This window comes from Indicator indicator, chromosome 21, assembly GCF_027791375.1.
Source record: "Indicator indicator isolate 239-I01 chromosome 21, UM_Iind_1.1, whole genome shotgun sequence".
In the NCBI taxonomy this organism is placed as follows: Eukaryota; Metazoa; Chordata; class Aves; order Piciformes; family Indicatoridae; genus Indicator; species Indicator indicator.
Genome location: NC_072030.1, coordinates 9,842,780 through 9,853,756, shown reverse-complemented (window position 1 = coordinate 9,853,756; position 10,977 = coordinate 9,842,780). Strand labels below are relative to the sequence as shown.

The window sequence follows — 10,977 nt, the reverse complement described above, 5'->3', positions numbered from 1 at the left end:
TGTATGCTCATTACATTTTACAAATCACTATGTACCTAACACAGTGTTGCTTATTTTATCGTTACTGCTCACATGCAATTACTTCAGTGTCCAAATGCTGCAGGATAAAGCCTGCAGAAGTGACTTACAGAGGACAAACTTAAGCAGTCCAATTCAGGTTTTGTGACTGAGGCAACCCCTCCAGGAATGACAACTCTCTTTATACTGATTTTCTGACAAATTTCTGACACATCTTCGGAAGGCGTTTTTTTTCTCTTTGGTTCGTTGTTTTTTTAAATAAAACTAGCATAACAAAACGCTGGCTTTTCCCAAATGATTAAGAACTGTTTGCAACATACAGCAAGCGCCTTTAAAGGAGACCCATGTGTTCACGCATTCCTCCTTCTTCACCCCAGTCGCTCCCAGGACGGGCAGCCTACGCAGCAAAAGACGGGACTTTCAGTAACATAACCCCCCTTAGCCTTAACGCGGCCGATCGGTTCACGGCAGAGCGTGTGTTACTCCCCTCGCCCGCAGAGGCGCGCAGCTCCTCACAGCTAACGGGGCCGAGGTCGCCTTCAGGCCCTCTCCACACGCCTGTGCCGCTCTCGGTGCTGCCTCTAACGCAACACAGCCCCCGAGCTGACGAGCCGGACGCCCAGCCCTCACACGGAGGGAGAGCGAAGCGAGGACCCTGTCTCCATCCCTCGCTTCCCCTCAGCTTAGTGGAGAGCGACACAGCTTTCCCTCAGGCTCGGCGCGGCGCGTGGCAGCCTCTAGACTACAAGTCCCTCGGCACACCCTTTCCCCGAACTCGGCCTCGGCGGGGAATGTGGCGGCCGCTAGACTACAGGTCCCGTGTCACCGTGCGGCGCGGGGTGGGGCGAGGCGCGGCGGCGGAAGGGGCGCTGCTCCCTGGTGGCGGCGACGGGCAGCTCTATCCGGGCCTTTGGCGCTCTCCCTTCCTTTCGCGCCGGCGGCCGCTGTGAGGCGGCGGGTCCATGTGCGCACGGCGCGGTGCGGCCCCGGCCCCGGCCTCTGCCCTCCGTCTCCTCTTTCCCCCACCGCCGCCACCATGGACCCCAACACGATCATCGAGGCCCTGCGGGGTACCATGGATCCGGCGTTGCGAGAAGCCGCTGAGAGACAGCTTAACGAGGTGAGGGTGCCGACGGGGCCTTGGCCGCGGCCGCCGCGATATTGGGAAGCGAGGTGTGGGGTAGTGCGGTGGCGGCGCGGGCGGTGGGGTCGAGGCAGGCCTGTGTAAGAGGAAAGGGGGCTGGGGGCGGCGGGAAAAGGGTAAGGGCGCAAGGAAATGGGGCGTGAGAGATCGGGGCTGGGGCGGGGGTAACTCCTCCCGCTTCCTCAGCCCCGTCTCCCCGCGTCCTCGGCCCCTTCCCGCCGCCAGGCCCTGCCTGATGTCACGGCGGCTGCAGGCCGGGCCCGGCCGCTCGACTCGCATTGTCCCCGGCACATGGCAGCGGGGCCAGGCCATGCTGTACCGGGCGGGGCTGTTCGAGGTGGCACGGGGGAGTTAGCTTTAGAAAGCGGTCATGTTGGGGAGGAGGCCCTCAGTGCCTTCCCTGTCGGTAGCAAATTATCTCCATTGTCTTACTGCTCAGCCGGGGAAAGGGTAATATATAGAGAGATGTTGAAAATCGTCGGTGGCGCAGGCCCCCAGTGGCTTAAAGGTTAGAACCAGTCCTGCCCGGGACTATCTAAGGGCAATCTTGGAATGTGGGAGGCAGTAATTTGTCAACGGTAAATGAATCAGCAAGACCCCCATCACTTTATAAGTAGTGCAGTCTTTTAGAGTAAGACTGGCCTGGGCCGAGTTCTGAAAAATGTTTGATAGTCTGGCGTTATTTGATGTATGTAGAAATTCTTTGGACTCTGGGTTCTGCAGCACTGTCCAGGTAGGTGTGCTTTCTAGGTGTAATATTGACACGTGCCCAAACGATGGGGGCAAACAGGGTTCCCGACCCAGTTATTTCATGTACTTAGTCTACATTTATGTGTCGTATTGGGATATGACAAAACCAGCTGGTCCTAGTCCCACAGGTTTCAATTTTGGAAGAAGGTTGTATTTTTGTTCCACTTAACTCCACCCGGAAGGTGAAAACTTTTTTTTGTTGGTGAGACACAACCACGAGAGATTTAGACATTTTGAAAAAAAGGGTATTCTAGTATTTGGCTTGGATAGAAGGTGAGAGCTTGATGGAGCAGGTGAAGGACAAGCCTGTATGGCAGGCCTTATGCCTTTAGTTAGCCTTTTCCATAAACGTTTTTCTTTGTTGCTCTTAAGCGGAGGATAGGCCTGATGAAATAAATTTAATGCAACAGATGTTCAGCAGAGCTAAGATAAAGGTGAGCCAAATGTTCTGTTGGCACTAGAGAAATTTTCAAAAACTGGAGGTATAGCTCCTCATATTATAAAAAAGGTGTAACTAAACTGAATGCTGACCTGTCATTTAAGAAGTGAATGGTGAATAAATATTAGTTATATTTGTAATGGGTAACTGTAAAGCTAGTGCTTAATTGAGGGTTGTATATGCTTTGGTAACAAGTATTTTAGTGTTTCTTATTTAAACAAAAAAAATATAATACTGTAATTGCCTATAAAGACAGTACTAGATGTGAAATTATATATATGGCCCCAAAATACATTTTTTGTGGTCTATGCATGTCAATATCTATAAATAGTAACTTATTTGAAATCTATTTTAGCTGTTTTCTGCAGGTCTTGAGTTGTTGATTGTGTAGGAGATTGCATTCTCTGTCAGTTGGGGTCTTCAGCAAATGGCTAACTTTGTTGAAGGAAGGATCATGCTCACCAGCAACTGTCTTTTGTTCATGCTTTTGGATCAACATTGTAGGCTAAAATGTACTACACAAGCATTACATTGGTATAAAACCTAATATCTGTGCCCCTTTATAAACCCCAGACATTATTGAGCCAGTGCATAAGAACTCTTTATTATTGGATATGTAGCCTCAGTGATCTTTCACAGATCTTATGTGGTAAAAATATTTGTTAAAGCTTAAGTCTGCAAGCACTTGTATGTATATGTAGTTTTAGTCACATGCGTGGTCTTGGTTTTGCATAGGTTTATTGAAGTCAGTTATGCATTAGCCTGCAGGATGCTTTTTAAAATTTGTCAACTGTTAGGGCAGTTGTGTTACCAGTTAGTATTTTATTTCAAGATTGGACCCTCTTTTTCTGTAAAGATGAAATGATACAGCTGTTCTTGCATGTGGCCAGGCACACAAGTGTTTTTATAATTTAATAGTTGTCCTTGCTTGACCTTTTAATTTACCTCTGATTTATCTGAAGTGCCTCTGTTGAGGTGATGATACTGATTTTCAGTAGAATGGTCATTTTACTTTATTGTAAAAGAATGTACTTCAGTCAGTAATTGATATTCCTAATTAACGGAAGAGTTAAGTATCTAGATCTGTCTACATTGTACCCTATCAATCAGCAAACTTTCCACTGACTGGAGAAGTGAACTTGGGTATATGATTCTTGATTTGTTCAGGCTTTGTTATTTTTCCTTTATATGATTTATTTCACTGAATTTTATCACATAAAATGAGATCTTCTGGAGTTGAGATATGCTAAAGAGAAAAAAGAAGAAGGCTGATATTTCCATCTCTTTGGTTTTACTTTACTCACTCTGAAAATAAGTTATGGGGAATGATACCACTAGCTCTTGATTCCAAGAGTTTCTCATGCAGTTTCCAGCTGATAATGTATCCTGAGGTGTTTGCCCATCTCTGTCATTGTCTTACAAAGGGAAGCTATGTTTTACAAGGGCTTAGAACTGTATTCTTCAAGTAAGCTACTGGAAAGCAGCAAGAAAACACTGTTGCCTTTTGAAACAGTCTTTGTACTGCCTGTATGAAGTGTTTCCCAGAAACGGTGATGAAAATAGATATTTTTAACTATGCAGCTGTGGAGTGGCACTCCGAAAATAATGCAGAGAGTTTTTAATATCGGCATATTTATAAAGTTGCAGTTGCTAGATAATACTTTCCTTGAAGATTTCTTCTTTGTGATTTCAGGGAATTTATAACTTGACTATTACATGTGTCTTGTGAGTATCTAAGATTAACCCCAGTGCATATGAGCTGTTGACATCTTTTTAGACTAAGAACCCAATTGTTGTGTCTGATAATGTTGCAAAGACATAAATCCCCAATTACTCATAAATAAGTCTAAGCTTAACAGAGTTTGCTTAGGAAAATATTTTCCTGTTGTTGTATTGACAAAGTACCTCTCAGAGTTCATGCTTAAACTTTTTCATGTTCTAATGTAAGTGACAGGGAAAGGGGAAATGCTTTAGCTTGTTGGCTTGTCCCCATGGCTGACTATCGGTTTAATAATGCAGTGGGGCTTAGTTCAATGTCTTTCATTGCCTGCTTAATACACATAAATGCCAGAATAATGGAATGATGAAATTAAATGACTGGACTCGTAACTACTGGGAGTTTTGGAGTAAAAGGTTGTCAAAGGGGGAAAGAGGAAGCTGCTTATTAGCAGTGCCTTTCATCCAAGAATCTCCAAATGCTGAGATGCTGTGTTGTGAATATTTCGGAGTAGATGTTTTTATATACCCCCATCTTTAATTTTCTGTAACTTTTTCTAACATGGTCTTCATATATATATTGGCAAAGGCATATATTGTGGTGTAAGAAAAACAACAGAGCATGAGTTTCCGGGCTCTGATATCAGATCACAAGTTCTGTTTCACAGATGTTAGCATAACATTGTACCTAAAAGTATTTGATTATTTTCACTTTCCTTATCTTCCATCTATACATTTTGGTATGTGGTAGATGAGAGATGCTTTGGGAAAGGATCTATAAGCTTTTTATCAAGACTGGTCCAACAGGAGAAATCCTTACTGGGGGCAGTAAGGAACCAAGGGACCTTTGTCTTGATTAGGAAGAAGTTACATTCTTGATGCATGGGAACTCACTACAAGGTAAAATCGTAGCAGACAGGGCAACTTGCCATTTTTTCATGACTTGGAACATAGTTACAGGGTGTGCTTAGCTAGCCTTTGCTAAGCACAGGTTCCTTTTTACTCTGAACAGAAGAGCAAATAGGCTTCTGAACTTGAAGTCAATATTCTGATAAAATTAGTGATACTTATAAGATCTGATGAATGTGTATGTGTTTTTTTGTAGACCTTAAACTGAATTTACATATACATTGTAGCTGCATAAGAGGTGGCAGAACTGCTTGCAAAAACCTGAGGTCAGAATGACTTCCACACCTGCTGAGTTCTTAAAAAAGAATTGAAAGAGTGTTACAGGGCAGTTTGCTGATTCAGCGTGGCCTTACAGTTCTTGACCTTACCTTTCTATATAAAAACAGTTTCATCTCAGTGTAATAGTTGTGTTTACCTAGTCCTGTTGTGGTCTAGATCAAAAATGGCATGTAGATTTCTATCAAAATTGGGATGAGATGTGTTGAATTAGTTAGCTCTTTTTTTTTTTTTTTTTTAAATGTGTGCTACTTTGAATAACTACACAAATAACCTAGGATTCTAGTTCAGCAACATACAGTATTACCCTTATATTTTGCTTTTTTGGTAACAGTAAAGGATGTATCTATCGTAGTATGTCCATCATGGTATGTTATAGTCTTAATGCCTAAGAAGAATGCATGGAGGCCTTTTTACCTGAGATGAAGCATCCTCATTTTATCATTTAGTGACATGCAGGCATTGTGTGAGAGATATGAATAATTCTATGATTAAAGATAAATGTAACTGACTTCACTGAGTGTCATTACTGGGGGAAAAGAGTGCTTTTGTGCATCATAATTAACCGTGGTAGCTGATATGCTGTGAAGTGGTCTCTTTAATGTTAACTGCAAACTTTGTTTGCATTTCAGATTGTGTTGCTATCATGATGCTTTTCTCAAAAGTGTGTGTTTTAACACATGGCTGACTAACTCTGATGGGAAAAACTGCAATGAAATACACGAAAAGATTGTATGTTCTGGAACAGTGATTGATATTAACAGACAGTGGTGCAACGTTTGTGGTCTGATAGATTACATTCCTTAGCTAGTGAGGCTGCATAGCAAAGATTTCTCTTGGGAAAAGTCCCTGAATTCTTTGGCTCTAAGACAACAAAGTCATACCAGTGACACGGCATGTTGGAGGATTTATAAGGGGGAAGGACTTGAGATAAGTTTTGGTTTTGTTTTTTTTAAAATGTTACGTTACATGTACAGACTTTGTGACAAAACCTTTTTTTTCCCTCTAGTTATCATTGTAGTTCTCTAATACCTTTGAAAAGAGTATGTGTGAACAACGAGTAAGAGAAAAAGACAAAGTTTCACTGATGCTAGAACATGAAAATCAGAACTTTCTATTCCCCACGCAGTTCAGAGTATGTGATAGTAACCATTGTGAAATCCTGGATTTAATTCTCATGCTGGAGCTATAGGACTTCTGTGTAGAATGACACTACCTGCCAGTGACTTTCGTGCATCCAATTCTTCTGGAGATTGGAGTGTGTGTGGGTGGGCCATCAGAATGCTCTACATTTGGATAGTTCCCTGATAGACCTTTAATGACCCTGCATGTGCAGCTCTCCTGTTGTGTAGCAAAGTGTTCTGGCTCATTGCATGCACTAAACCCAAAAGCTAGTATTTGTGTAGAATATGTATCTAAAACAAGTGTGGGGGTTTTGTTTTGGTTAGTTTTGTTTTGGTTCTTTTTAGCAATGCTATGGGTCAAGAGGAGCATGATGTCCTGAGAGGCAGCCAGCTTTGCAGAGCAAAATTACTAAAGACTATAATAGCTGAAATGGATGCATGTTCAGTATTTTTTATGCCATAGATTCAAAATCAGGACCTATATGGGGCCTTGGTTTATGCTCAGTTTTTTTCTGAATGCCAGTAAAGCATTGGATGTTCTTTGCATAGTAAAGCAAAAAAGAGAGCAAGTGGCAGGTTATTGTAGGGTTCATTTGTCCATTCAGTTCACATGTGCATTCCTGTAGCTGCCCTTGCTCCTCCCTGCATTTCAGTTTCATTGGAATGTCTTTCCTTTAAGTGGGATGGGAAGGAAGAGGTTATTGTAAAGAGTTTGTAGACCCTTTATATTCTTCATAGAGTTCATAGAAGCATTAGTGCGGCTCTGTGTGAATTTGGTTATGAACCATAATGGATTAAGAGGAGGCTTTGTTTGTAAAGCACAAGGTATTTTCCTTTTGCTACCTTATTAAGAACATAAATTACTTCCAGGCTGAATCTCTGGTTTGAGCACTAAGGGTGGTAAAGTAGCTCATCATTGTGGTTGGTTGGTGTCTTGACACTTGAGACATTAATAGGGATGATACTTGTAAGGTTGAAAAGAAACACAAGAAAACCATCTATAATGGTATAGAAGTTTTGGTCCTATCCTTTTAAACTTGTTATAGTTCAAAGAATCCAGTGAAAATATATTAATCTTTTATACTAATATAATTGACGTTTCAGGGAGCTTCTGTAGCTTTTTTCCTCTTGCTGTAGTGCTTTTTTTTTTAACAGTACAGAAATTATTATTCTTTGGTATTTTATTAAATTTCAGTGTGGAAGTTTTATTCACTGCTGTGTATTTTTGGTTTTGCGTTTGAGACACTTTGTGTTCAGCATGTTGTGGTACTCCCATTAGTTCTCTGGTACTTCTTATGCAATTTCCATTTTTTTTCTAATTTGAAATTAATAGTTTTTAAAAGAATATTTGTCATTTATCATAAAAAAGGGAAACTAATCCTTAATTTTTAAAATTACAGGATTAAATGCTTTTCAATTTCCAAACCTGTAATATATTGTAAATCTTTACTATTGAAAAGGTAGCTTATACTTATCATAGTCATTGTGGAATGACATCAGTTTGTGTTCTTTTGGACCTTTAAGTCCATTTCGTTTTATGCAGCCTGTAATATGACCTTATTCATAGATGGGATAAAGGTTATTGAAACTGAAAGCTTTCTTCAGCAAGTTGATAATAACACATTTAAGTACAGGAGTACTTCTGCTGACATAATGTTAGGCATATAATTGAATACTCTTCTGATTCAGGGCATAATGTCATTTGGTCTGTGTTTCAGGAGAAGTATGTCTATTAATGTTAAGAAAATAAGGAAATTAATGGACCTGGAGCTGCAGTAAAAGATAATAAACATTTCAGTTAGACCAGATACAGTGTTGCTTCTGTGGTTTTTCTGTTGCTTGTAGGTTTTAAGTGCACAGAATGAGTATATACTCATTCTAAGAGAACTCTTGCAAATCTTTGTGAAGTTGTTACTCTGGATTTAGGTCTCCCTACTGTTGATTTTCTATTGTATGGTTATGCTAACAGTTTCTGCAGTAGTGGATAAATTGTCACTTGAAGCTGGTTTTTCAGAAAGGACAGGCTTACTTAGGGCTGGGCTTAGTTTTAGAACATGGTTTTCATCTGTTTCTTAGATTATTATATGATTAATTCATACTTCATTAAAAGTTGTTGTAAACTTGCTGTGCTTGGGTTTTTCTGCCTATTTAGATATTCTTCTTTCAAGTAAGTATTTGTTCTGAATGAAGAGCATGTTTGGTGATGGTAAAAGGCATAATTTTTTCTTTTTTTTTTCAACTCCATTACCCTAAACAGTAGGGTTTTTCCTCCCCCAAGCCTCTTCAGAATACAGTGAGCATGAAACTTTGGAATGCTCTCAATAATTAGCTGACTACTGTGAAACTGTCTGAATTGCTGGTATTCTATTGATGGCATTACATCATTATAAAGATACTGTAAAACCTAACAGTATTCTAAAACTTGACAAACTATGATTAAACAATATTGATTTGTGATTTATTTATTGTTTTGTTGTTTTTTTTTTTTTCTCCTTTCTCTCCAGGCTCATAAGTCAGTGAACTTTGTTTCAACTCTGCTTCAGATCACTATGTCTGAGCAACTGGATTTACCAGTGAGACAGGCAGGCAAGTTTTCAAATCTTTTCATTGTATCTGTTTTAATGGTGCATACACACGAGTATGTATGCAGATACGGGTTAAAAGAATTGCAATTATTTTAATTTCAAATACTGGGTGACTGGGAGTCACTCAAATTACAGTTGTCGTGAGCTGGTTTTGCCACCATTCACTGAATAGAGAAGACCAGAAAGAAAAGATGGGAGGCTCTTGAGTGCTTGCTCCCCTTTCTCTCTAGTGAATTATGGTCTTTGGGGAACAGAATGGTTTATGATGCTAGCACACGTGATTCAAGGAGGTGATTTAAGCTTGTATTATTATGCTAATTTAAAAAAAAAATTTGAGTGAGAGAAAGCAAGTTGACTTCTAGAACGTTGCTGATTATCATGAGCAATCAATAAAATTGGATATCAAATAATAACAAGTCCAGATAATCACCTTAAAGCTTCTAATGATAACTTGATAGAGGTTTCTAATATGATACCTCCGTGTTGTGTTTTGTTTGGGGTTTTTTTGTTTGTTTGTTCTGTTTGGGTTTTTTCTGACAGTTCAGAAAGTGTGCTCTTGATCACTTCTTTGTATCTTCCGTGTAGTAGACTATTTTAATTTGTAGTGTATGCCTAACTTGCATTTTTATCTTATTTCATAGGGGTACCATTCAGATGATGACTCAAAAAAAAATCACTGCCTAGCATGTATAATATGCAAAAAACAGAGAGGTTTGATAACAACCTCTGAAAATTCACCCTCAGTGTAAGACAATTAAAAACCTAAGCAGTCTGTAGAGAATGGAGACAGCTTATACAATGCATAGCTTACAAACACTGCATGTTTTGCAAAGCAGTTAAGGGTATGATAAATTTCACTGAGGACAGATTGAAGTCTGCATCGCTTCAGTCTTGTAGCATGTATCTGCTGAGTGTTTCTTACCTTTGCAGACTCTTTCAGAAGGTGCATATGAAATTTGGGAAGAGAAGTTGCTTTACAAATCTGTACATAGAATTAAATTAACAGTAACTTTGTTATTAGTTCATCATTTGAGACTTCTTATTGGACTTTGTAATCTCTTTTCTTTTCAAGTGCTGGAATCTGTATTGTACCACAAAACCAGTTTGGTTCGGGTTGTCAAATGTTAAATGCCATCAGCCTAAAAGAGCTGTTTCTGTTGAGCATTCACTCCTGTATCACAAAGTTAATTAGACTTTTTTTTTCTTTTTGCTTACAAAGAATGATTCAGGTAGTCATTAGTATTGATTAACTTTGTCTTGATGAAAATACCAAGAAGATAACTACAACGGGTTATTAAGGAATGTGTTGCTAAAAATGTTCTACAACTATTTATCCGTAGCACAGATAAAACCAGTATGGTTAGTATTTTTATAGGAAAACAAAATCTTTACGGAAGTAAAATTAGGTATCACAACAAACAGAAAAAAAGAACAAGCTAGTAAATTATTAGATTAACTATTTGAACGGTTTATGTATTTTGATTCTTCTATTCAGAAATGGTCAATGAATTAGTAATTTCAGTCAGTTCTGCTCTAAAATAGATTTGGTTTGTACTTTGAATAGCTATCAGCTTATTTTTCACTTTGTCTCACAGGAGTTATCTACTTGAAAAATATGATAACCCAGTATTGGCCAGATCGTGAAACTGCCCCAGGAGAGATTCCACCTTACTCCATCCCAGAAGAAGATAGACACTGTATTCGTGAAAACATTGTAGAAGCCATTATTCACTCTCCTGAGCTGATTAGGTATGCAGGTTTAACCTGTTCATGAGTTGTTTGTGGATTCTCACTGTTAGGTTTCTTTCTTTTTTTATGGCACAACTATGGTCACCTGCATGCATCATTATCTTATAGTGTAGATCCTAAGCATAAAATGTAGATGGAAAACCAGTTTTCAGTATGTGCAGCATGTTTCAAAGTTCCTCAAATACAGAATGTTAAGCAGAAATTACAGGACCTAAACTTTTAGAACAAAACTTGAAGTATGTCTAAGTTTGGGCGATACTGGCTCTT

General features: G+C 39.6%; 1 protein-coding gene across 1 annotated transcript in view; it reads left to right on the top strand.

Moving 5' to 3' along the window:
- Positions 1-1,054: 1,054 nt before the first annotated feature.
- The window catches only part of IPO7 (importin 7), a 31,441-nt gene continuing 21,518 nt past the window's right edge, over positions 1,055-10,977 (top strand). The window contains exons 1-3 of the mRNA XM_054390581.1: positions 1,055-1,138; positions 8,881-8,962; positions 10,557-10,710. Coding sequence (XP_054246556.1) covers positions 1,055-1,138; positions 8,881-8,962; positions 10,557-10,710 — 320 coding nt within the window. The remainder of the gene's footprint in view (positions 1,139-8,880; positions 8,963-10,556; positions 10,711-10,977) is intronic.